This window comes from Eptesicus fuscus, chromosome 15, assembly GCF_027574615.1.
Source record: "Eptesicus fuscus isolate TK198812 chromosome 15, DD_ASM_mEF_20220401, whole genome shotgun sequence".
Classification (NCBI taxonomy): Eukaryota; Metazoa; Chordata; class Mammalia; order Chiroptera; family Vespertilionidae; genus Eptesicus; species Eptesicus fuscus.
In genome coordinates, this window is record NC_072487.1 from 64418228 (window position 1) to 64445892 (window position 27665).

Below are 27665 nucleotides of genomic sequence, written 5' to 3' on the forward strand. Positions count from 1 at the left end.
TCGGAGAGAGCCCCAGGCTTGGCTCCGCTCCAGGCTACAAAGTTTCAATTGTAGAAGGAAAATAAATTCCAGATACCAGGGCCTCTGCTTGGGTTGCCAGGGGGCGTGGCCCGCCTGCAAACTACCACAGGCCCCTCACTCAGGCCGCCCCACACCCCAAGAGAACCCCCACCTGATCCAGGACGCCCTTCAGGGCAAACCAGCTGGCCCCCACCCCTGTACCAGGCCTCTATCCTATCTAATAAAAGAGCACTATGCAGATTGATCATCACTGCAACACACAATATAGCTGCCCCCATGTGGTCAAAGATCCTGCCTCCATGTGGACACAAGATGGCCACCACAAGATGGCCAGCAGGAGAGGGCAGTTGGGAGGCACCCGGCCTGCAAGGGAGGGCAGTTGAGAAGGACCAGGCCTGCAAAGGAGGGCAGTTGGAGGTGATCACCCCTACAGGAGAGGGCAGTTAGGGGTGACCAGGCCGGCAGAGGAGGGAAGTTGGGGGCAAACAGGCTGGCAGCAGAGTGGTTAGGGGGTGATCAGGCTGGCAGTCAGAAGCGGTAAGGGGCAATCAGGAAGGCAGGCAGGCAAGCAGTTGGGAACCAGCAGTCCTGGATTGTGAGAGGGATGTCCGACTGCCTGTTTAGGCCCAACCCCAGGGATCAGGCCTAAACGGGCAGTCGGACATCCCTTGAGGGGTCCCAGATTGGAGAGGGTACAGGCTGGGCTGAGGGACAACCCCCCTCTATGCACGAATTTCGTGCACTGGGCCTCTAGTATGTATATAAAACTTAAAGCTACATGGGTTCTTTAGGATTACTTTAGTGATCATCTAATTCTGGGGAACAAATGTGTTTCATCTTGGGTACATCTATAGGCTTAGCAGGAAATATTGACTCATTGCTTAGCAATGGCTACCAAGGACATGAGCAGACAGGATAGCATGTATTTGAAAACTCTCATGTGGTTACATTTCCTGATTTTATAGATGAGAAAGAGGAGATCCAGAAAAATTGAGTTCATCCATTTACTCTTTCAACAGATACTTGTTGAATAATTGCCATGTGTTTACTACTAAATGTAATAGATGCCAGGAAAGATATATACTTTCCCTCTGACTCTTACATTACAATGGGGAAGGCTAACAAGAAACTATGCATAAAAGTATTACAAATTGAGATGAATGCTCTAAAGGGCGGAAGGGGGAACCTTAAGAAAGGGAAAGGGAAGGTTATTTAGGGCTTCAAGCTGAAGCCTAAGGATGAAAAGAAAATAGTCATGCAAGGAGTTGGAGTCATTCTTCAAAGAGCAACTTGCCTGTAGTCATATACATTCAGGATTGTGGAGAATCTGGACCTGAAGCCATACATCCTTCCTGTCCCTGGGGAAGGAGAGAACTTCCTTCCACCTCCACAAGGGGGCCCTTAACCAGTTTCACTCAGTCAGTTGAAGTTTCATCTCCAAACACTGCCCCACCCATAAGAAAGGGTACTTGTAAACAGAGAGCATATAAATAAGCTAAACCTGTTTTTGTGCCTTGCTGCTTGTTGATAGGATACAATTAATGCCATCGAGGGCCTGACAGAATATTCACTCCTGATTAAAAAACTCCATCTGAATATGGATATCAGTGTTTCTTACAAGCATAAAGGTGACTTCTACCATTATAAGATAACACAGACGAATTTCCTTGGAAGACCAGTAGAGGTAAATGAAAGATGTTTTATAATATTTTATAATTGGATGGGACCTTTAAAATCATGTTTCCCCCCCCCCCTCCTTGTTTTACAAATGTATCTATTCACTACTTAAACAATGAGTGCCTTCTGTGTCCTAAGCAGGGGTGCCTACTTTTCCCTGGCACTAAAGATTCAAAAGTAAAGCTCAAAGAACCTGTGTGTATGTGGGGAGGGAGTGGGGACAATCATTTAAACCAACAGTGAAAAATATGAGCCTTGATAGATGCATGGAAAGACAGAGAGGGACCTCCTGAGTCAGGCTGAGAAGTAAGAGGAGTTTGTCAAAGGCATCCAGATGGGCAGGTTAAATCTGAAAGAATTTAGCCAGGTGAAGAAATGGAAGAACATTCCAGACATAGAGAATAGCATGCACTAAAGTACAGCAGGAGAATAAGAGAGAAGACAAATTTTGGAGTCCTCCAATGGTTCCATTTGGCCTAGTCATATATGCAGACTGTGGCTAAATTGGAATTGACCTTTAGGTCCTCCAACAACTTGCCCCTGTCCTTTGCTACTACTTCATTTTTAGAAATGAAAAACCTTGACAGCCTATGACAATTTCCCAAAGAGAAGGACACATTGGAAAAACTATTAATAGTAACTGCCAATATACAGCTTTTTAGTACCTATTTTCTAATTACCACATTTTAGATTATTTTACTTAAATGTACAAATAACTAGAGATAGTTCTTACTGTCCACATTCTCCACAAATTTGTTTGTGAAAAGCCATAAGCATGGGAAATAAAATTTAATGTAAAAATTGAAAGCTAATAGCTCATAGCAAATATACAGAGTAAGGCAAACGTAGGTTTACAGTTGTTCATATTGAAAATAACACAACAATTAATCTAAGTATATAAAAACCTAAGCAACTGGCCAACCGGCCCATAGCTATGACACGCACTGACCACCAGGGGGCAGACACTCAACGCAGAAGCTGTCTAGCTGTGGTGACTTGGCAGCTGCGGTTCTCGGGTGACGCACTCAGAACCACAGAGGAGGGAGCCTGATCCCAGGGTGCATCACCCAAGAACCGCCCTCTCTCAATCCGGGACTCCTCGGGGGATGTCAGAGAGCCAGTTTTGGTCCGATCCCCAAATCCATGCACCGGGCCTCTAGTAAATAATAATAACATTAAGAATAAATTCTGTTTCATGAACTCTCAACTGTAAGCCTACTTTTGCCCCACCCTGTGTATATATAGAAAGATGAATGTAGATATAGATGTAGATGTAGACATAGACATATTCCAACATTTAAAATTCAGAGATTTCAACGTGGTTTCCAAATTCTTATGCAAAAAACAAAGATCTAGCAATAGGGTGCTGTTAGCAGTGGCATGCGTTCTTCAATTTGTTATAGTCCCCACCAGTCATGTGACATATGTATTTGATTTATGTCCACCCTTGCTTTGTGCCTGGGCTACTGCAGGCATTTGTGGTTGTGGCCCTCAGTTTGGTAACCTTTCCCTGGGAATATTTAGAGTTCACCAGACATTTACACTCTGAGCAAGGGTCTGAGCTCTAATGAGGAGCTCTTGGCCTGAAGAGCATGGTAGACCACCATCTGAGGTAGCTGGAATTATTCTTCTCTTAGAGGAATAATGCCAATAAAGGCTTCTTGTCATCTTAAACTAATTTAAACCTCAGCTCATCATGCTGCCTTTGTGTGAAACCTGGACTGTTTTTATCTAGTAGTTTGGAATTCTCTACTCCAGCATTTCCTAAAATGTGTTATATGAAAAAAATGTTTGGTGGGGTACTCTAGTTTAAATGAAGTTAAATAAGTTCTTTAGTACAGGATTCCCTTGTCTTTAATCTGTATGTGACTAAGTGTGGTGATTCTGGGGAAGAATGGGCTATGGGCACAGTAGAGTGTACATTTGCCAAACTTATTTGTCACTTATTTGTCCATAGAACACTTCTCTCTTGCAGTATCTTGATTTACTGGCTTTCCAGTAAATGCTGCCATATTCCATCAGGGAGAACAAGAAAGTTGGCCTATTGACCTACATTTACTAAAATTTTGACGAAGGGCTGACAACCTTTCATTCACACAGAATCCCTATTACTCTAGGGTGATAGGTAAAGGGAAAGGCAGGTTGGCTGCAGCCTTGGAGTGAGCAAAGAACCAACTCTTCAGGCCTCTTGCTCAAAAATGATCTCTCCCATACATTGCACAGATTGGAGAACATTTGTATGATAGATTTCCTCTGGAAGGAGAACTAACTCAGTTCATGTCTTCAAGTCTCCTCCCAGCAGAGTGGGGAAAAGAGCAGTAGCACCTAAGGATTTGGCAGGCTTGGGTGGGTTGCTAGTGAGTTTGGGTGAGGTGCCAAGGTTTCTATTAACAGAGACCAGAGAAAACAAACCATTGGGAGGTAAAAGAGGTGTGCAAAGCAGAAGGTGGGAGGGGCAAAGATAGATTACACCTTCTTTAGAGTTATGTTGAGGTTCCCTGTTCTTGCTAATGAAAAGGATCTCCTTTGGCACATAGGATGCTAAGCACTGAAAGGTATTTATTTAGTTGGCAAAGGAGGTGAAGATCCAGTTTTACCAGACCATAAAAAAATAACAATGTAACCAAAGTGACTTCTGACATGTTGGTGTTGATGACTTACTTAGGCTCTTTTAGAAACCTTATTTACATGTAGAAGCGAAAGGAAATTCCAAGATTTTTTACTATGTGCATAGGATCTTCAATGCCTTATCCATTTAATCTCACAAGAGCTTTGAGAGAGGAAGCTGGCAGGTGTCAGCTCACTATTTTCATTGCTCTTCTCCCTCCCTATTAAATAATAAAAGAAAGCATGCTTTCTCCATCCACCTTTCTAGGTGCCTCTCAATGATGACCTCATTGTCCGTAGTGGATATAGCAGTGGCTTGGCTACAGTGCATGTAAGTATTTCATTGAGAACTGACTTATTTGGGAGTTATGTGCTTGCATTAAGTAAAATAAAATAGGGACTTTGCCACAAAGTTAAAAAAAATCTGTGCTCTGGTAAATATGACTGAAGTAGGATTTATTTATCTAATTCTTTTTAGATATCTTAGTAACTGTCCTCACAATTTCTTTTTGAAAAAGGCTATTTTCAAACCTTGTAAGTATATAGTCTGTATATAATTATACGTACAAAGTTGGGTAAAAGTAGGTTTCCAGTTGCTTATATGGAAAACAATATAACAATAAGTAATAATACAAGAATAAACTGTTTCACATACAACTGGAAACCTACTTTTTGCCCCACTCTGTATATTATACATATATAATTTTGTGCTTACAGTAGGTCTTTGGGTTACGTCAGAGATCGTTCCTACAGCGTGACGTAACACGATTTTCACTGTAAGTTGGAACCCACCTACATAAGCACCTACGTCACTTACATGGAACACATACACAGCATTAATGAAATGAAACAGTAAAAAAAAGAAAGGTAACAATTCCTGACCTTTTTAAAAGAAAGGTAACAATTTTAAAACAATTTTAAAAGAAAGGTAACAATTCCTGACCTTTACTTGGGGTAAATAAATAATAAAAAACATAAAGCACATATGTACATACGTCGCAATGACGGAACTTTTTTTTTTTATAAATAAATGGGAGATGGCGACGTAACCACAAAACAACATACGTCAAGTCCAGTGTAACCCGAGGACTATCTGTACATATGTATATGTATATTGTACATATATAATCTTATATTTACATATGTATATGCACACACATGTATACATGTTTTCTATGATTAGTAACATAGTCACATCTTATTTATACAGCATCATTGGGGATTGATATATATATATACTAGAGGCCCAATGCATGAAAATTCGTGCAAGAATAGGCCTTCCTTCCCCTGGCTTCTGGCACCGCCTTCGCTCTGGCTGGAGCCACCTTTCCGCCTTCTCATGCTGCCCAGAGGCCCAGAGCGACTGGGGTGGTGCAGAATGCCTGCATTATCGCCATGGCGACGACGCAAGTGTCCTGCCCCACCCCTGGCCGCTCGGAGCCTGCATATGCAAATTAACCCACCATCTTTGTTGGATTAATTTGCATATTCACTCCTGATTGGCTGGTGGGTGTCGCAAAGGTACGGTCAATTTGCATCTTACTCTTTTATTAGTGTAGATGTAAGGGCTTAAGTTTCTTTTATTTTAGCCATAGACTACATAGACATTCATAAACAGCTTAGGAAAACTTGCCACTAAATGACTACAATAAAATGAAATATGTGTTCTGAGCATAAATTAACATTCTATTAATGATTTTAATTATGCTTTTCTCTTTAACTAGAGGCCTGGTGCACAAATTTGTTCACGGGTGTGGTCTGGCTGGCCCGCCCCGATCAGGGCCAATCGGGGCTGGGCTGGCCAGGGGGAGGGACCATGGAAGGTTTTCCACCGCCCCTGCCCCCATTCAGGACCTGATCAGGGTGGGCCGATGGAGGGGGAGGGGCCACAGGAGGTTGGCCGGCTGCAGTGCGCGTCATAGCGACCGGTCATTCTGGTCGTTTTGGTCGCTTGGCTTTTATATATATAGACTAGAGGCCCGGGGCACGAATTCATGCACTGGTGGGGTCCAGCCAGCCCACCCCCAATGGGGGCCATTGGGGGCAATCTGGCTGGGGCAAGGGGCCGTGGGTGGGGCTGGCTAGGGGGAGGGGCCATGGACAGTTTGCTGGCTGGCCCCGCCCCCAACCAGGGTGGGGGTGTCCACTCAGGGGCGGGGCTGGCTGGAGCCAGGTGGTTTTCCAGCCGGCTCTGCCCCCGATTGGGGTGGGGACACCTGCTCAGGGGCGGGACCAGCCAGGGGGAGAGGCCGCAGGCATTCTGGTCATTCCACTGTCCTGTCAATTTGTTTATTACCCTTTTATTATATAAGATACATTAATTCTTTCAAAGACTGTTTATCAGATTGCATGCGCAGGGGATGGATTGTCCACTTTCTGTCACTTCTAGTTGCTTCAGTAAACCTACTTCTGGCAGCAAACCTGCCCATCCATTCACACCCATAATTTCTTGTTTACCATGGTGGTATGTGGGCAAGGAGAAAACCACACTTCCTTGCAGTGTTATATGTAAAATTGGAGTGTACAAGCTCACAGATGAACATCTTAGTAAGAGTGAGTTGCTCAGATTGAACTGCTTGGAATTTGGACCAAGATTCTGCCTGGCCAGTTTTTGTTTAATTTGGGCTTCTCAGCTATGTTTCAGGTTGTGGAGTTTGCCAGAAGTCTAGCTGCTGGGGAAATGGGTCTTGATTGTACACCATTTGCACTAGATTTTGAAAATGATACTTCAAGCATCCCATTTACAACAGCAGTCCTACCAGAATACCTTTTACACTTTCCCACTTTAAATATAATCTTATTTACTTGTCCCAATGCAGGTAGCAACTGTGGTTCACAAAATTGGTACCTCTGAGGAATTTTGCAGCTTTTATTTGAAAATTGACGCCCAGGATATTGACGGTAAAACAGCATATAATTTTGCCTAAGCATACAGAGTGTCTGAGAGCTTCCCTGAATAGGAAAATGTACTGGCCCCAAAATAAAAATTTCTTCATCAAATTCTTTAGCAAATTGACATCAGAGTAAACATTACTACCATTTATTATAATACAAGTAACTCCTTAATAAAAGTTAGAAACTGATATTAAGTAACTTAATAGCTAAACTAAAAGTATGCGCTATTGATCAAGAAATTGTTTTGACTAATTTACTCTTTAAGAATGCTAATTTCAGATATTTGAATTTCTGTTACTTTAGTGTCAATGTTCCATTCTAGGACCCTGAATTTCCCTATCATCCTATTGGATTCCACCCCTTACCCTTTCTGTATTCCAATGGTTCTGACAAATACACATTTCTCTGCCTCCATCTTCAATTTGGCCTCTCCAGTACGTATGGCCTTTTATTAATGTACCCTTTTTCTATGCATGGTCTTCATGTCCCTCTTCTGGTGGGTTGGTTCTCCCTTTCAGTCCAAAAGCAAGTCCACATGCACACTCAAGTCCTCCTCTAAGCGTGACCCCAGGGTTAGGGTGTGTGCTACTCCTCTGTCCTGATGGCTTTCCTGAGTGGCTCAGAGGCCTCTTCTTACATGAAACCTTCCAACTACCCATAAATCCAGGCATCTGCTTTTCCTACCTATAACCTCCCCCAAACATGTTACCAATACATATTTACCTTAAATGACTCCTTCCTTAAATTATAAGTTATTTGAGAGCAGCATATTGTTCTGATTTAAAGACTTATTGGTATTGTCTGTAGCCACGAATTTTCATTAAAATCATTACAAGTGCCAACTTCCAAATCACAAATAACTTTTAAGTGTGTTCAGAGACCTGCTCATTAATGATTCTGTTCAGATGAGTTAAAAACAGTTAAAAACACTTTTTTGTTTGTTTGCTTGTTTGTTTGTTGTATGTGACAGCATCCAACTTCAGAGACACCTCAGAATACAAGCGCCTAGTAGCATGTGCCAGGTGAGTGCATTTCCACAGAGGGGACTGTAGACTTCAAGATCTCACATTTACCATTATATTATTGCTTTACATCTTTTTGAATTTTAAAGTGCAAAGTTGTTCACTTATTCAAATGTAGAACATAACAGGTATTTTTAAATAGCTATTTATTATACAGACCAGTTTCATTTTTTGCTCATATATAGTTTTTCCTCCTGTTTTTGGCCATTTTCTAATTCAAACACTCTAATTTTTATTATTATTATTTTTTGTCTTTCAGAAAGGTAGAGAGGTGATGTAAGTATTAGGAAAAGGAAAAGAAACTGATTCTCTCATAAGCAGCTCCTACTCCCTTATTTAGAAAGATCACATTCGCCCAGCAAAATCCCTGGCCAGTATCAGCCAGGGGTTCTCAGCTCAGGCTACACATAGAAGACAGGTGGAGAGCTCGTAGAACTATCCAAAAATCCAACCTCACCCACGGAGGTCATTCTAATGGTAGCCAGGGTTGAGAACCACTGATGCTGTGCTTATCTGCCCACTAAATTGGCCACTGTGTTTGTTTTCTATTGCTGCTAGGTAACAATTTACCACAAATTTACTTTTAAATATATTTTTATTGACTTTAGAGAGAAGAAGGGAGAGGGAGAGAGAGATAGAAGTATCAATAATGAGAGAAAATCATTGATAGGCTGCCTCCTGCATACCCCCCACTGGGGAACGAGCCTGCAATCCCGGCATGTGCCCAGACAGGGGAATCAAACCATGATCTCCTGGTTCATAGGTCAATGCTCAACCACTGAGCCACACCAGCTGGGCAGTTTACCACAGATTTAATGCTTAAAACAACCCAGTTTATTCTCATAATTCTGAAGTTTGGAAGTCCTAAAATCAAGGTGTCATCAGGGCTGCATTCCTTCTGGATGCTCTAAAAGAGAATTCTCTTCCAGATTCTAGAGGTCACCTTCCTCCATCCTTGAAGCCAGGAGCACAGCATCTTCCAGTCTTTCTCTCTGACTCTGACTCCTGCTTCCATCATCATATTTCCTCTGACTCTCCTGCTTCTTTTCCTTATAAAAGACCCTTGTGGTTACGTTGGGACCACCCACATAATCCAAAATAATCTCCCTATCTCAAGATCTTCAATATAATCACATCTGCAGGTCCCTTTTGCTGTGTAAGGTAACCAATTCACAGGTTCTAAAGATTAGGAGCTGGTCATCTTTGGGAGCCATTATTCTCCTTACCACACCCACCATCCTAAATTGCTTATTAAAATATGTATATATTCTTTAATGATCACACAGAGTGAATCGATTAGTGGCAGAGCCAGGACTTGTTTAAATAATTGGTTAGTGGCAGACCCAGGACAGGCTTCTTCCCTCTTCTTTTCATCAGCCTTTAGTACCTCCTGTTATGTCCTGTTTCCTAAACTCTTCCTATTCTCAATAAGTGATTTCTACTGGTATTGGGCTCTTTTTACTTGATGTCAAAGCACTCAGTATAGGTGACTTAGAAATTCCATAGTGTTGTATTATTAGAGCTGAAGTGGATTTTAAGAACATCATACAACCTTTAATTTAGAAACAAAGAGCTGAGACCCAAAGAGGTGAACTAACCTGCCGAGTTCTCAAAAAGTTAGAGGTTGAGCTAGGGCTTCAAAACCCAGACCCAGGACACCCAGTCTAGTATCTAAATCACCTCCTTTAATCAATGAATCTTAGACCACTGATCTCAAGGAACAGCACATTATTTCTCACTTCCTCCTTCCCAGGCATTTCCCACCTGTGTTTGTGGTCCCAACCCAGTCACTCTCTTCTCAGGATTTCTTCACCAGCCTACCTGTTCACAATCCCTCCTTCCTTTCTTGGCCAATCTCTACTCCCCATCCAACAATCCTCCCTTATTCTCTAAGGTCTTTCCATTAAGATAACCCTTTCCCAGGCAGCGTCATTCCTCCTAACTGCCATTCCTACTCTTGGGTACTTATCTTCTGTGGAAGGGGTGTGATCACAGTCGTCTTTAAATCCATAACACTTGTCACTGGGAGGTGTGCACAAACACGTTCTGGGCAGAGCTAGAATCAATGCACAGGACCCTATAGGGGCACCCTAGAGTGGGCACAAGAAGCACTCTCTGATAGTGGAGCTGGATACCTGTGGGACAGCCTCTGCCATGAAGTGCTGAAGTGACCTTCGGTAAATCAGCTTACTTCTCTGGCTTCTTCTGTAAAGAAAGGATATTGCGGGGGAAGAGGGGTGCGAGGGGAGGGAGAAGAAAGGATATTGGATACTCAGAGCTCAGTGTCCTCCAGTTCTGTTTCCCAACTTTACTATATAAAGGGTGGGGCAAAGTAGGTTTATAGTTGTTTGTATGGAAATAATACAATAATTAATAAATAATAATATAAGAATAAACTCTGTCTTTTACTAACTCACAACTGTAAACCTACTTTTGCCCCACCCTGTATAAAAAGGCTCTCATCAAAAACTCATTTGTTTGCATTCATTGACAGGAGCCCTAATTCCAGATTGTTAATACACAAAAGAAAGCAAATAGAGATGTAATGTTGAATATTCTATAGTTTGGTTTTTGTAAACTGGGGACAGAATGTTCAAAAAAGCCAGCTGGAATATGCTTTTGGCTCTGTGATGCTGAAGTGACATTGGATAAGTAACTGTGTAGTACTGATTCATGTGAAGAATTCTTTGCCTCCTAATATTCTCTCTCCTGATTAAAAAAAAAAAAAAAATGCCAGCACACAGTTTCTGTGTTCAGAGGGCCTCTTCCGTGTACTTAGCTTTTTACAACCTCTCTGTTGCATTCATAAGAAAGAAAAAAGGGATTTTATTTCTCTCCTTCTCTTGGAACAAAATGCCTTTGGGAAAGTGTGCTGTCTTTGGCAGCAGGCAAAGGGCTTCTTAAAAGAAAGGTTTCTGTTCTGTGGTTGAAACCGTCACCATGGTAATCAGTCATCAAGGCTCCAGCAACTTTTCATAGAAACTTTCCTTTCAAGAGGCCCCTTTCCATCCTGTTGACAGAGTATTTGCATCTGTGAGCAAGAGTTCTCTGCTTCTGGTGACACTCACCCACCCAATTAGGGACATGTCCAGATGTCATATTACATCCCAAGTTGCTTTATATTCTGTTTAAATTGTTAACTTGGTGGGGAGTGGAATTATAAATTTTTATAAGCCAGAAATTTTATAATATTTTAAATTATTATGGTAAATATTACACCTAGAACTTTAAATAGGGTCTGCTTCTTATATGCGCTATGAAGTGTGATTGGGGACAAGAGATCCTCTGCCAACTCACTAACTCAAATAATACCTCCCATTTCACTTATACTTATTCCTTTATGTGAGATCAATTCATTTTCCCTCTTATAAAACTGGTTTCCCAGTTTCTTCTTTTAATCCTGGCTATTCTTCCAACCTCCACTCTTCCTCCCACCCCTCACCTGAGGATATGTTTATTGATTTTAGAGAGAAAGGAAAGGGTGGGGGGAGGGGGAGAGAGAGAGAGAGAGAGAGAGAGAGAGAGAGAGAGAGAGAGAGAAATTGATTGTTGCCTCCTCTGTGTGCTCTTACCAGGGATGGAACCAACAACTTAGGTTGGTGCCCTGCCCAGGAAACAACCCCACGACCTTTTTGGTGTATGGGACAATGCTCCAACCGATTGAGCCACCTGGTCAGGGCCCAAGCTCCACTCTTGAATGTCCAGCTACCTCTGAAGCATCTCGAGGTGAAGCTAGAGCCTAAAACTCAATCTTTGCAGAACCACATTCACTATGTCCCTGTCCCCAGTCTCAGACCCACCATCTTGCTCTGTTTTTAATCTTCTAACTCTGCTTAAAACTTTGGAACTTTAAAGATAAATTTAAAACACAAGTTTATACTTCTTCATAGTTAATTTTAGAAATAAGAAAATGAGCTTTCTAAAATGGGAAGATGGTTGTGAAAAACTCTCAGCAGAACTGGGATAAAACCCAAGTTTCCTGAATCCCCATTTCAGTGTTCTTTTCTCTCTTACCAGAACACCCACTACCCACCACAAAATAGCAAATCTTCCTTTTTATTCCCTTTGCTTTACTCCTTAGATTTTCCACAAGCACAATTCCTAGACAAAGAATAGTCCTTAAAATGTTTTTTATGGCAGAATAGTACTCCATTGTATAAATGTACCACAGTTTTTTATACACTTACTAGAGGCCCGGTGCACGAAATTCGTGCATGGGGGTGTGTGTCTCTCAGCCCAGCCTGCACCCTCTCCAATCTGAGACCCCCTACTGGGATCGGGCCTAAACGGGCAGTCGGACATCCCTCTCACAATCCAGGACTGCTGGCTCCCAACTGCTCGTCTGCCTGCCTTCCTGATTGTCCATAACCCCTTCTGCCTGCCAGCCTGATCACCCCCTAACCACTCCCCTGCCAGCCTGATTGATGCCTAACTGCTCCCCTGCCAGCCTGTTTGCCCCTAACTACCCTCCCCTGCAGGCTTGATTCCCCCAACTGCCCTCCCTTGCAGGCCTGGTCCCTCCCAACTGCCCTCCCCTGCTGGCCTGATCGCCCACAACTGCCCTCCCCTGCTGGCCATCTTGTGGTGGCCATCTTGTGTCAACAAGGGGGCAGCCATCTTTGACCACATGGGGGCAGCCATCTTGTGTGTTGGAGTGATGGTCAATTTGCATATTACTCTTTTATTAGATAGGATCTATTGATGAACACTTGAGCTGCTTCCACATCTTGGCTACTGTACAAACCACTGCAAAAAACATAGAAGTACACGTATTCTTTTGAATTAGTGTCTCATGTTTCTTTGGATAAATTCCCAAAAGTGGAATTGCTGGGACAAAGGTGGTTCCATTTTTAGTTTTTAGAGATAATTCCATAATGCTTTCTACAGTGGCTGCACCAATCTGCATTCCCACCAACAGTGCACAAGGGTTCCATTTTCTCCACATCCTTACCAACACTTTTACCCTTTGCAACAGGATGGATGGACCTGGAGAACATTATGCTAAGTGAAATAAGCCAGTCAGAGAAAGACAAGTACCATATGATTTCACGCATATGTGGAATTTCATGAACAAACTGAACTACCAAGCAAAATAGAGACAGACTCATAGAGAGTGGGCAGACATCTCTGGTGGGGAGATTGAGCAAAAAAAGAAAATAAAAAAGAGAACTCATGGACATGGACAACAGTGTGGTGATTGCAGAGGTGGGAGGGAGGTGGATGGAAGTGGAAAAGGGCATAGAAGGTATAAATAGTGATGGAAAAAAAACCATATATTTTTTTTAAATAAATTGCCTATTGTGGAAAATTTAGAAAATAGAGAAAAGTTTAGAAAAGAAGTAATCATTTGTAATCTCACAATGCATAAATAATAGCTGATAACATTTTAGTGTATTTCCTTCCAGTATTTTCCTGACCATGCTTATTGAGTCTTTTTACAATATACAACTAATTTTCTTCTTTGAATATGCTCTGTTGGATAAAGAACTAAAATGCAGCTCTGAGGTGAAGCTGTAATGTAACTGACCTTCAATCAAGTGCCTTACTCTCATCCTCAGTTTCCTCATGTAGTTAAGAGCTTGGACTGAATGGTTTTTATTAATTCTACCAGCTCTATTGAGATTATTGTCCAAGTGAGTAAAGAGTTAATATAGATTATTAAAAGGCCTCTTGAAACTAAAAATTCAGAGATTGACATGCATATGTTATAGTGGAGATCCAGCTTTGAAAATGAAAGCCTACCAAGGCACATAGCCTTTTCTTAAAGAATCTTATCTATTTATTTACTCCATTTTATAATCTCTAATTATTTTAGCTACAAACCCAGGGGAGACGAATCATCATCCGGGTCCTCCCATGCAGTGATGGATATCTCTTTGCCTACTGGAGTCAATGCAAACACAGAAGACTTAAGAGCTGTAAATCTTTTTATATATTGTTATGAATTCTTTGTTTTCTTTACTGCATTATTTTACAAAGATATTTCCTCTAATTCAAGTATTTCACTTTCAAAGAATCACCCAGAATATTCTTTCCAAATCAACAACCTACCTAGGTTTTGATTTTTCAGTGAAGTTGTTGCTGGTGTAAATGGGTTCTTGCAGTGCAGTGAGAAAAGAATTTCAAAGGCACACGTGTGGGAGAAATTTAATAGTGGCAAGATTTGTTGGAGTGAAGGGACACGACAAGCCCTCATGGATGTAGAGCAAGTATGTCAAACTCAAGGCTAACACGGGCCAAATAAACAAGGCATGCTGTTTGCAGGCCGCTAGTTTGACATGCTTGATGTAGAGGGTAGGCAGGCTCTAACAACAACTGCTCCAAGGTCCTTGATAATCTTCCATATATTTTCTTGGTTTCCAGAAGGAGCAGGCTTGCTTTCATCTATCCAATCTACTTCCTGGGTTTTCCCAGGCTTGGGTTGGTCCCTCTACCTAATTAATTCCTTTCCTGGATCTTCTGCCATTTCATGCCCTTATCCAACCTGATTCTTTCCCCAGATTTTCCCAGGCTAGACTCCACCCCTTTATGGTGTCATTTGGCTCCTACTGCGAGAGCTCCAAAGTTCTGCAGTCATCTAGTTTCTACTGTGCATGAACTTTCCTTTCCCTTCACCATCTTGGCTTCTACTTCGTATGCGCCTAGTGCCCTGCCTTATTTATCCCTCCCTCAGTAATCCAGGCTACCTTCCTGCTTGAGAGTGAATCAGGCTTAATGTCCAATTCAGCTCCCCAGTGAATCAGGCTTAATGTCTGATTCCATTTGCTCCCTTTTCTAACTAATTTGCTATCTATGCTAACAAAGTGAGGACATATATTTCCATGGCACAAAAACTGTGCATGCCTGTGATAGCATGTTCCAACTTTTTCAAGAGGAGGAGCCCCACTTTTTTAAATAGTGGTTTATGTCACCATTATCTAACATCTCATTATCAGATGAATGCATTTAAACAAAAAGATCATAAAATTAAATTCAAGCTTTTCTCTTTCCTCCCTTAGCTTGTAGAAGGGGTGGATCAACTATTAACTGACTACCAAATCAAAGATGGGCATGTTATTCTGCAACTGAATTCAGTAAGTTCCACCTCCCATCATTCTTTATTTACTACTAGAGGCCCAGCACACGAAATTTGTGCATTCGGGGGGGGGGGGGGCCCTCAGCCCAGATTGTGAGAGGGTGCCGGCCAGGCCGAGGGACCCCACTGGTGCACCATCAGGGCCAGGGAGGGACATGGGAGGTTGGCCAGCCAGGGAGGGACCTCAGGAGGGCTCCAGGGTGTGTCTGGCCCATCTCGCTTAGTCCCGATTGACCAGACCTCAGCAGCAAGCTAACCTACTGGTTGGAGTGTCTGCCCCTGGTGGTCAGTGCATGTCATAGCGAGCTGTTGAGCGGCCTTAACATATCATTAGCATATTACACTTTGTTTTTTTTGTTTGTTTGTTTGTTTTCTGTTTTTTTTTAATTAAGTTTTATGTGTACATATCTTACCATTGCCCCCACCCCCACCCCAGCATATTACACTTTGATTGGTTGAACAGATGACTGGATTACAGGACACTTAGCATATTAGACTTTTATTATATAGGGTTACTATTCAAAATGAACAAGCTAAAATATTATCAGTTTCTTCTTTCTCATAATTTTCTTAAACCTTGAATTTGCCAAACAGATTCCTTCCAATGAGTTTCTTTGTGTTCGATTTCGGATAGTTGAATTTTTTCAAGTTGGGTTTCTGAATCCTGCTACTTTCACGGTGTATGAATACCACAGACCAGGTAACCAACTCTACTCTGAAATTTCTTCAGAGGACTACTTTGTATTTATTACAGAACCATTAAAAATCCATTAGAGGCCTGTTGCCTCTCCAAGGACTCACTCTTCACAAAAGTCCCAACTTACACATACAAACTACAGCATGACTTTGAACAAATCATTTCACCTTTCTGGCCCTTCATTTCTTCATTTAAAAAAATAACTGGATTAGTTTGCTCCTAGTTCTTTTGTTTTTGTTTTTGTTTTGTTAATCTTTATCCGAGGATAGTTTTTCCATTGATTTTCAGAGAGAATGGAAGGGAAGAAGGGAATGAGGGAGGGAGCGAGGGAGAAAGGATCAAACCAGCAACCCATGCCCTTGACCAGGAATCGAACCTGGAACCCTTTGGTGCATGGGATGACATTCTAACCACTGAGAACTTCAGCCAGGGCAGATTATTCCCATCTTTTAAATTCTTTGCCTCATTTTCATTGAACCTCTTCTTTTTAGAGAAGTCCATTTAGTCTACAACTTTTTAAATTCTCTCAGAATCAACTTCTACTCCATCTATATTCTCATTATATTTTGCAGAGAACTCTATTAGAGTAGTTGCCAGCTTCACATTTTATTGTAGTTATTTGTTTGCATATCTTTCTCACCAGCCCAGATGCAATGTTTTCATCTGTTGTGTCCCTAGTATCTAACACAGTGTCAGGTACATAATGTGTATTGATAAATGTTGAATGAATGATCCACATTTGGCCACTTCTGAGAATATTAAGTGATTGGAGAGTTCTCTGATTCACGGGACAGATGACTCCACTTTGGACAGTTCTACTTCATAGAAAAATTTTAGAGTGAACCAAACTCTGACACCCATTCATTCTAGTTTTAACTACTGAAATCACATAGAACATACTTAACCCCTCCTCCCCTTCAGAGTTAAACACACACACACACTTGTTTTCTTCTCCAGCCTAGACAATTACAATTCTTTCAACAGACTCTCACTTAACATAATGTATTTCCTTTCATTCATGGAAGCACCAAATATTTTCATTCTAAGAAATGAATATTGAATAGTAAAATTTCAAGCACAAAAGGGAAGATCATTTTGAGGGGCCATGCTAGGATAAGGAATTCAAAATTTAACCACCATGAGCCTTACCTACAAAAAGAAGGGTTTGGAATTGGTGATCTCCAAGACACCATGGGCGAGATTCACAGGGTGGTAAATGTGTTGTACACTGATCAAGCCTCCTCTCCTAACCATGCTTTCATTGCCACAGATAAAAAGTGCACCATATTTTATACTACATCCAATAGCCAACTTCAGAAAGTCTGTGAAGGAGCAACATGCCAATGTGTAGAAGGTAAATGTCATTTAACATGTTTAGGATGTATGCTTGTTTAAAGCAGCCACTCATAATCTGGGGCTAATCTGGGAGAAGCTATCTGACAAACAGTGGTATATCAGAAATAAAAATGCAATCTCTGACCATTGAAAGCTGATGCCTTGAGCACTGTAAAGGTACTTCTCAACAACTTCTGAACAACCTGATGTTTTCTACTGTACAGATAGTTGTTCACTATTAGAGGGATAACAGGATGTGAAATTCTTACTTTTCACTTGGTCTTCCTCATGTAATAGGTCCACAACCTAACAGAATAGAGGCTCCCCTTTCTTTCCCTTGTTCCTCCCCAGTCAATGAATTCTCCATTCAATCTTTTATAAATCCAAGACAGCTTTCTTGGCCAAGAAAAAGACCCAGAACTCACAAATAATCAACTGACTCCATGAGGGTAGGGGTTGGTTTGGTTTTATTTTATTTTTCTAAATCTTTCATCTATATATATAAAAGCCTAAGCGACCATTGTGACCGAACGACTGGAACAACCGGTCAACAGGTCGCTATGATGCACACTGACCACCAGGGGCAGACGCTCAATGCAGGAGTTGCCCCCTGGTGGTCAGTTCGCTCCCACAGCAGGAGCGCCACTCAGCCAGAAGCCAGGCTTACGGCTGGCGAGCGCAGCTGTGGTGGTGGGAACCTCTCCCGCCTCCATGGCAGCACTACCACCGAGTAGCAGTGGCGGCAGCAGGCACAGCAGGGGGCCATAATGAGCGGCAGCGGAGCTGCACCCTGCCCCAGCTGGGGCTCCTCCTCGGCAGTCCGACATCCCCTGAGGGGTCTGGATTGCAAGAGGGCACAGGCCAGACTGAGGGACCCTACCCATGCACAAATCTGTGCACTGGGCCTCTAGGATGTACATATTTCTTGGGTACTTGTTGCATCGTTTTATATCTATAAATCAGTGAAGTTATCATTTTGTTCCTTCAAGGGATTTTTGATTATACTTAAAATGGGAAAATGTCCTCCATTCTTCAATGGAAGCATCTACATTTCTGAAAAGCTGAATGTGAAGTGACTATCCATTTTAAGAATAAGTCTCATGTTCAAGAGTTTGTTTTTATTTATTTTGTTTTTGCTTTATGTAATGTTTCACTTCATGGAAGAGGAGAAAATAGACGGGTCTTAAGAATCTGGTATTTATAATATTATATTTGATTGTCTCAGGGCTCATGGACACTGTTTACTCCCATAGAGAGTGTCTGTTTCCTTGCATTAACCTTTTACCATTTTTCACAAAATCCAGCTGACTGTGGACAAATGCAGCCAGAATTGGATCTGACAATCTCTGCAGATACTAGAAAAGAAACAGCATGTAAACCAGAGATTGCATACGGTAAGTTCAAAAGTTTAATATATAGTTCCATTAAACATGACATTTTATGAATACAAAATCAGTTAGGAAGACCAATAACTTTATGTAGTGATTATATGGATACAACAGTACATGTATTCCTTTGAAGAAAAATGCCAGCAGTTCTTAGCATTAACATGCAAAGTTATTTATTCTTCAGCAAGAAACGTGATTTTCATGAAAAATGATGGAAGTGACTTGCACACCTAGCCAAGATACTTTACCCCCATATATCCCATTGAATTAAGGGTGCTTAAAAGTATTCAAAGACAGTTTTTTCCAGTCTTAACCAAAGTAAATGTTTTTTATTGATTTTTAGAAAGAGAGGGAGGAAGGGAAAGAGGGAGAAATACATCGATGTGACAGAGAAACATAGATTGTTTGCTTTCCATTTGCTTTCCAACATGCAACCCAGATTTGTACTAGTATATGCCCTGGCTGAGAATCGAACCTGTAATACTTTGCTGCAGGGGACGACCCTCCAACCAGCTGAGCCACCCAGCCAGGGCTCAAAGAGAATTTTTGAGAAGTCACACAGGTGTAAGATTTCACTACTTACTGTATTCTTCCAGTTGATGGAGCAGAGGCAGAGACAAAGTTGGTTTTAGGATTTGGGTATCTTTTTTTAAAATCTCTTCAAATACACAGTAAAACGTCAATACTAAATAATTTTCATATATATAGAATTTAAATCCATGTTTGAGACTCTCCATTTCAAAAAAAGCATCTCCTGGTTTTTCAGAGCTCAGCTTTAAATTAAATAAATGCCCAAATACAATTTTGTCTTATCTCAAGTTCCTCATAGAATTAGCTCCTTTATTTTTTATCCATATTTTCTGATGTTTATTTCTGGATATTGTACACTATCTCATATCTTTTCTTGATAATTGGCAGGGCATTATTTTTAAATAAAAAATCAGTACAGTTGATTTGGTGCTATGTGTTTACCAACTGCTTTCGTATAGTTTCTCACTGGAGTCCCACAAGACAACTTTGAGGTAACAGAATATTATCCTTATTTTACTAGTGAAAAAATGGAGGCTCATGGAAATGAAATAATTTTCTCAAAGCCATACAGGAAGTTAAGTAGTAGAACTAGGAGGTATCCTGGTGTCCAATATGATTGCCGTTACATTACACTGAATTATCTCAATGGAAATACAGCCATCAGAATGAATTTTGTGTGGTTTATAGTCTTTCTTTCTTTCTAAATCATCTTCTTTTTTTTTTTTTTTTAAGCTAAAAAGTGGCCCAACTCAGCCAAGGCTCACTGTAGTTTTTAAAATTAGTTTTTATAATAGATTGAGACCTGAAGGAAATACCATATTGTTTTAGCAAACAAACATTTCATTAAATTATTTCTTCCTTCCATTTTAGAACTATTTGAACTTTTAAATGTCAGAAATCTATTTACCAAAGAGAATAAATTCAATATGGATTTAGTTTATTACTTTAAAAAAAAAAACTTAGCTGACTTTTTGGGAGACTATCGGTTTTTACCGGAATAACAGGATAGAAACAAAATAAAATAGTAAATACATTGCTCATATCTACCAAAAAGATTTATGAATTTGAAATTCAGCACAGTTTTTATTTTAAGTGACTAATTTACACAGCCTTCCTCCCCCCAAAAAAATGAGTCCTTTCATTCATCTATTTTGTCTTTTCTTGAAAGTAATAAACTAAATCCAGGTTGCATTTATTCTCTGTGTTAAAATAGGTTTCTGATATCTAGCTAGCTAGGATCTCAAAAATGGACAAAACTTTCAACTGCATCAAGAGCAAAAACTAAAGGATCCTTTCTCAGGCCACATGGAAGGAATGGGCCCCTTCAAGCTGGTCAAACACACCATGGATTAAACACTGATGCCTGAATGAAGAGAAGCAGCATTGAGAGTGGCTCATGTCAGAGAGTTGCCAATCCAAGCAAAGAAGACAGAATCCTAACAAAAACCAAAAATCAAAGCCAGTGGAAGCAAGAGAGCAAGGCGGCTCCCAAGGCTGACCTGAATGATGACTAAAGGGTCCCCTCTGTGCTTGTGCAGAGAAGGAAGGGGCTCTTCAAAGGGCCCGTGAGCATGCCTCCACTAATCTTACAGGATCAGAATCTGAACTTTATAGCTAACAAAGTCTCATTTTGTTTGTTTTGTGTGCTTCTTTAATTTACTATTGTTCTTATCCTAGTCAGCCTGTTCTATAACAGTGCCCTGGGCTAATGAGTCTACATAGAATGAATCATTAGAGTAATAATCAGTAGAATCAGACTTCCAAGCCTTTGAGAAGGCTTCTTGGAAAAAATAAGATCTACCTCAGGGTAGAGAGCTTACCATGCTTCATTTCTCATTTGTTTGACAAACTCTGGCTTCTATTGGACATGGCATTAGTGGTATTTAGCATGAACTGTTGTTGTTTTCTTTTTTTACCAGCTTATAAAGTTAGTATCACATCCCTCACTGAAGAAAATGTTTTTGTCAAGTATACTGCAACCCTCCTGGATGTCTACAAAGCTGGTGAGAATACTTATTCATTTTTCCATTCAACAAAGATTTAGTACTTACTATGTGCCAGACATTTTATCAGACACAGAGAATACAACTTGTATAACACAGCCAGAGTTACTGTCTTCATGAAGCTTATATTCTATTTAGGGAAATACATTTTTTTTAAAAAGGAAATGTGCAACTAAATTAAATAATTATTTTTGAAAACTGTCTTGTTGTAAGAAAATTTTACATACTTTGTTATCTCTTCACTCTGGATTCATTTTTAATATGTGTAAATTTTTAAATTTATAAAAATATCAAAACACTGCACACTTAACAACATACACAAGAATTGCTGCACATTAACAATAAACCAAAATAAAAACAAACTATTTAGAATTAAGGGCAACTATGTGGTTCAAGGATAATAAATTGATGTTTCTCCTAAAACACAGGATGCTTAGAGTAGATGAGGATATAAATGATAAACAGATTAGTGATTGTTGACACTGAGGTTAATTAACTATCCTCTCTTCACCTGAATAAGCTAGAAATTTTCCATAACAAAAGGCTTTTTAAAATAATGGTAAGGCACCACACAGCCACTCTGCTAATCATAACAGGGACTGACCTGGCAAATAGAACTGAGAATGTTGTTTACATGTTGCTACAATAGGAAATCATTGGAAAAGCTTAAGAAAATTAGCTTGAACTAATGTGTGTATACTAGAATTTGTATTACTAATTAAAGTTGATTGTTTACACAGTTACTATTGTATACTATTATCAATATATTCAGAAGTCTTTCAACTGATTAGGATGATTCTGCCAGTGTTTGACAGCTAACTAGAGAACAGTCCTGAATATATAACAGTGAATTAGACCCAGTCTCTGCCTCAAGAAGTTCCCAGCCAAGGTGAGGAGACAGACATGTGGAGCGAAATATCAGTAGAAGTTCAAGTATAAATGGGAGTAAGGGAAAGATAGGTATTTAAAGTGTTCCAAGTCTTTTACACATCTCACACTTTTCTACAAAGTTTCCCATTGCCAGCTACCAACTACTTTTTAATTTTGCTATACAACTATGGAGATTAATATTGTTCAACTAAAGCAGTGATGGGCAACCTTTTGAGCTTGGTGTGTCAAACTTCGCCAAAAAACAGCATAACTCGGGTAGTGTATCGCTTTGAGGAAAAAACATTATTTCACAAATGTTTCATCCTCAGGGAGCAGCAAATGTTTCATTCTAGGCATGCGGCCGCCTCGGCGGCCGCGTGTCATCAGAAATGGCTACGCGTGTCAGTGCTGACACGCGTGTCATAGGTTCGCCATCACTGAACTAGAGAGAGGTTCTTTGAATTCCTGGTTCTGCAAGAGTAATGATAAACAAATGTCTAGTGCTTACTGTATATATATTTCTAAGCACCTTTTATATATCAACCCATTTAATCTCACAACAGCTCTACAAGGTAGGTTTTATTGTCATGCCCATTTTTCAGATGAGGGGGCTAAGCCCTTACACAAAGAGCAAAAATCATTTGTCTCAGGCCACACAGTCAGGAAGTGGCAGAATGGGGTATAACCCAGGCACCCAAGTCTGAAGCCTTAACTGTATGGACATTGTTGCTCCCCAATAGCCATTAGTCTCCCGATATAAATTTACACGCACTAATAAATAGCCTTGAGGGACTAGAATGCTTAAGAGAGATATAATTGTGACACCATAACATGAATGTGATAACTTTCTTTGTATGCCTCTCAGGTGAAGCTGCTGCTGAGAAAGACTCTGAAATCACCTTCATTAAAAAGGCAACCTGTGTTAATGCTGACCTGCGAAAAGGAAGGCAGTATTTAATTATGGGTAAAGAAGCTCTCCAGATAAAACACAATTTCAGTATCAAGTAAGTCACCAATATTTTGGAGTCTCTGATCTTCCCTCCAAAATTGAGTATAATTTATCCTTAAATACACTACATGTTTCTTATGTGACCCTGCTGTTAATCAACAAACCATTAGGAGCAAAAGTGAAATAACGTGAGTTTGAAACAAAGAAATATTTAAAACCATTAGAGTAGCCGAGGACTCGCTGACAGATAAACCGTGTGCCTGCGTCTGAAGATGAATCTGAGGGTGCTTATCCGAACATCTGCTTATTACCACATCTGCTCCCTCAATAAGTTCTCAGGCTATTCTGTTTGTAAAGAGAAAAATGCTTACATACACATTTTATTATCAGTTTTAACAAATAGACATCGAAACAGATGTTGTTTCTGCTTTTAACTGTGAGAGCTCCAAGCAGCTTCATGACCATCAGGGGCCTATGGATCTTCCCACTGGGAGGCAAGTCCAGAAGAGTTTGGCCGACAGCCTGACCCCCGGGGACCTGAACAGCCTGAACTCAATCGAATTTGGCTCTCCTCTCTCTGTAGCCATCATCACAAATGCTTCATTTTTATTTTTTCTTGGCAGGTACATCTACCCTTTAGATTCCTCCACCTGGATTGAATATTGGCCTACAGACACAACATGTCCATCATGCCAAGCATTTTTAGCCAATTTAGATACATTTGCTGAAGACATCTTTTTAAATGGCTGCGAAAATCCCTGAAAAAGGTCATCTGTGTACAGTTTTCACTATGGATTCCTGTTGTTGAAGTTTCTTCCTTTTCTTTTTTTAAACGTTCACAGCTGGTCTTACTTGGAAAGCTCACTTTACTTAGAATTAGTGGCACTTGCTTTTATTAGAGAACGGTTTTAAGAGCTGAAATAACATGGCCTTGGGGGCATGGAGACAGGTACTCATTCCAAGGTTATTGGACACCAGAAGCAATAAATTGGAACCTCTCCTAAAACCTACCACTCAGGAATGTTTACTGGGGACAGAAGAATAGCCCATTGAAATGTGGTATCTTAGAAAAACATGCCCTTGCTTAAAAGAAAATACCAAGGAACAGAAAACTGATCATTAAAGCCTAACTTTGCTTTCAAAATGTGCAAAAAAAGCGGAAAAGCATGTTATTTTATGCTTCACCCACACAAAGACAGGCAAATTGAGAGGTGGAGAAGGTAGCAGTAGAGACCCAAGAAGGCCTAACCTTGAAGCCCTCAGCAAACTGAGGAGGTAGGAAGTTTGTCTTTGCCCTTCCCTTTCTGTTGCTCTCTTTCCCCCTTTCAAGTCCCTCTAGTTTCTTCCCTTCCCTCCCAGCACATAGTCATTTCCCCAGGAACTCACCCTTGCTAATAAATTGTTCTCCTGGAAGGCAGTCCCCAGGGCGGCGACCTGGTGAAAAGAAACTGTATAGGAATCAGGAGGCCTTTGTTGTAGCCCCAACTAGATGTCTTTGGCTTTACTAGTATAACGAGGAGTTATAACAGGATGTTCATTTTAAGTGACATTTTGTAGCACATTAAAGCTCTCACATATATTTCCACTTAATGGCTCAAGTCCCCATTTTACAGATGAGGACATGGAGGCTCAGAAAGATGAAGCAATTTTCCCAGCCTATTAAGGGGCAGGGGCAGTGACCACATCTCAAGGCTCTCTCAGTGTAAGCACACCCCTCTTCTGCATCACTGCACCCGCCACATTGCTTGTCAGGTTTCACTCTCTAAGACTACGACAGGGTTCAGTTGGAGTTTCTCAGATGTGTATAGTTTAACCAGCCCCACTGAAATATCGCCAAGGAAGTGTGAAGATAAACTCTGGATATCATAGTAACAGTGACTAAAATGCATTGCCTTTTTGAAAAATCTGCATTTTTTTTTTTTTACCAACCCTGAGTGTGCCTTGTAACACTAAGATTTTCCACTTCCAGGAACTAAGGATTTATTTTTGTTAATGTCAAAGCTCACATTGTAGACACTCCTTTGGCAAAAACAACCAATGTGTCCAATATGCCTAAACTCTCAGCCAGCGAGGGGTGAGGGCCTCCAGAGCAGGCCTGAAGTGTCTCCTGTCACCATCTTTCTGATGCAGGGTGGAGGGGACCCTGCAGTGCTCCAGGAGCACCAGAGTTTCTGAACTGTTGGGTTGCCTTCTCCCTGAGCACTGTGGCCCATAGGTTGGGCCACAGTGGCGTAATTCACCCACAATACAACTGAGCTTTTAAACATCAAAGCAGCCCTTTGTGAGTTAGCCTGGCACCACTTAAAAATCTGCCAGCTCCTCTTCAGCTAATTCCTATGCATTGAAACATACTTCCTTAGTGAGGCTTTTGTGTCCCTCCAAACAAGCTGGGGCCCTGCACTTCTCTTCCAAGGCACTTGCAGTAACTTACTTAATCATGAATATTGTTTAGTGTGCAGCTTCTGGCTCTACTCAATCGAATTTGGCTCTCCTCTCTCTGTAGCCATCATCACAAATGCTTCATTTTTATTTTTTCTTGGCAGGTACACCTACATGTGGGCAAAGTGTGGCAGGTAAGCCACATGTGGGCAAAGTGTGGGTCCATTCTGTTCACCACTATTCCCTGTGCCTGGCACAATGCTGGGAACATTATAGGGACTCTACGGATCCCCCACTGAGTGTGGGCATCAGAACGAAGGAGTGGAACACTAGTATTTCTTTTACCTATAGCTATAAGAAGATATTTTGTAATCTTAGGTTGTGAAACAGAAAACAAAACTACGTAGCATGTAAGCATCCAAATGTTGGGTATGGATTTCTTTCTGTGACTATGAAAGGAACTCAGAGAAAGGAACTGAGTGAGCTGTAGGAGGGTCTGGGAGCTTCCTGGAGAAAGGTGGGCTGGATCTGTGTAAGTAGAAACAGGAGGGTCTTTGTGGTTATGGAGAAAAGCATAAGGCAGGTTTCTACCAGTGGTAAGGAGGAGGATGTAGGTGGTACATATGAACATTGTTCATTTTAATAGTTACATATTTATTTTAATATATATAGATGGTTCCCAACTTGTGATGGTTTGACTTAGGATTCTTCAGCTTTACAGTGGTGAAAAGTGATACTCATTCAGTAGAAACCATACTTCGAATGCTGATCTTTTCTCAGGTTACTGATATATGGCATAATACTAACTCATGTTGCTGGACAACAGCAGCAAGCCGCAGCTCCATCAGCCACATGATCACACAGATAAATAACTGATGCTATTCAGTGCACTGTGTTGTCGAAGTGTTTTGGATATTGTGTTTTGACTATGATTAAGATAGGCTAGACTAAGTAAGCCATGATGTTTGTTAGGTTAGGTATATTAAATGCATTTTTTACTTAAGATATTTTCAACTTGTGATGGGTTTATCAAGACATCACCTCATCATAAGTCGAGGAGCATCCATCTGTATTAGAAAAAACATAAGTAGCACATAAAAGCCAAGATACACAATTTTCTTTTAAAATAAATTTATTTCTCAAAAAGTAAATCTATTTAAGGAAAAGTTTTAAGTAAATAAAAGTATAGGTTTTTCTTAGGGCAAAAATGAGCTTGGCATGCACATGATTGAAGTTCAGGAAACTCAGCTTTTGTCTGGTCACATCAGACGCAGAGAACACCACAGCCTGGCTCTGAGGGCTAGGCCAGCTCCTAGGGATACCAAGACCCAACTCCCAGTCTAGCTCCCAGCTGCCAAAGGCTCCTCTTCCCTTCCACACACAAGGCCCCTGACAGCCCCGTGTTCTTCCCACCGTGCAAATGAGTGGAGGTTACAGAGAGATCCATTTTTGCTCCTTGTGAAGAAGCACCTTCTTTTGGCCAATGCACACACGCTCATACTGTTTCAGAAGCCACCGTGAAAGCCCACACATGACCTCACGACTGGAAAGCCCTGCCTCAGGAGCAGGGCATTCAGCAGCCAAATCTGGGAGGTTCTCAGAGACACGGAGCAACTCCGGATCATGTTTCCAGGGGCTTTTACCTGAAAACAGATTGATTCTGCGTATTTAATGTGATGTAAGAAACCTGTTGCCAGGGACATGATCTTTAACTTTGATTGGGAGACCAAAATATTCCTTCAGGCTTCTGAATCAGAAAGAAGGGACAGAAGAAAGTGAGGAGGAAGAAAGGAAAAAGTCAAAGGGAGAGAGTGGAGGAGGAGAGAGCAGAGGGAAATGGAGAAAGGGAGGGAATTTTGTTTTAAGACAAGATGAGAACTCCATTTCTAAGAACCTTCTGGATTCTTCTCAGCTGGCAGGGTACCTGCCCTGACAGACATGTTGGCAGAAATGGATCTGTTTCTTGGAACACAGAGTCCACTCCTTCACTGTTTCCATCATTATAATCAGATTAAGTCTGTATTACGTCCACAGTCATGAGTTATATAATCCTAAAATGTCCAAACCAGGAAGAATCTAGAGCTCATCTCATCCAATTCCTTCATTTTCACCTCAGAAATCTGTGACCCAGAGGAATGTTAGGTGCAAGGGCTGGGACACTAGCCCAAAGCCTCTGATAGCCCAGGGTTCTTTCCACCACACAAATGAGTGGAGGT

At 41.0% G+C, this 27665-nt stretch overlaps 1 protein-coding gene across 2 annotated transcripts in view; it reads left to right on the plus strand.

Moving 5' to 3' along the window:
* Positions 1–24166, plus strand: part of C5 (complement C5) — an 86563-nt gene extending 62397 nt beyond the window's left edge. The window contains exons 30-41 of one of the 2 annotated variants that reach the window (XM_054727018.1): positions 1553–1705; positions 4574–4640; positions 7129–7206; positions 8171–8222; positions 14038–14140; positions 15221–15295; positions 15892–15997; positions 17265–17348; positions 18634–18723; positions 21168–21251; positions 22987–23125; positions 23694–24166. In XM_054727018.1, coding sequence (XP_054582993.1) covers positions 1553–1705; positions 4574–4640; positions 7129–7206; positions 8171–8222; positions 14038–14140; positions 15221–15295; positions 15892–15997; positions 17265–17348; positions 18634–18723; positions 21168–21251; positions 22987–23125; positions 23694–23832 — 1170 coding nt within the window. In that variant the 3' untranslated portion in view covers positions 23833–24166. Of the gene's footprint in view, positions 1–1552; positions 1706–4573; positions 4641–7124; positions 7207–8170; positions 8223–14037; positions 14141–15220; positions 15296–15891; positions 15998–17264; positions 17349–18633; positions 18724–21167; positions 21252–22986; positions 23126–23693 lie in introns of both variants that reach the window. The other variant, XM_008152129.3, reaches the window with a different exon arrangement.
* The last annotated feature ends 3499 nt before the right edge of the window (positions 24167–27665 follow it).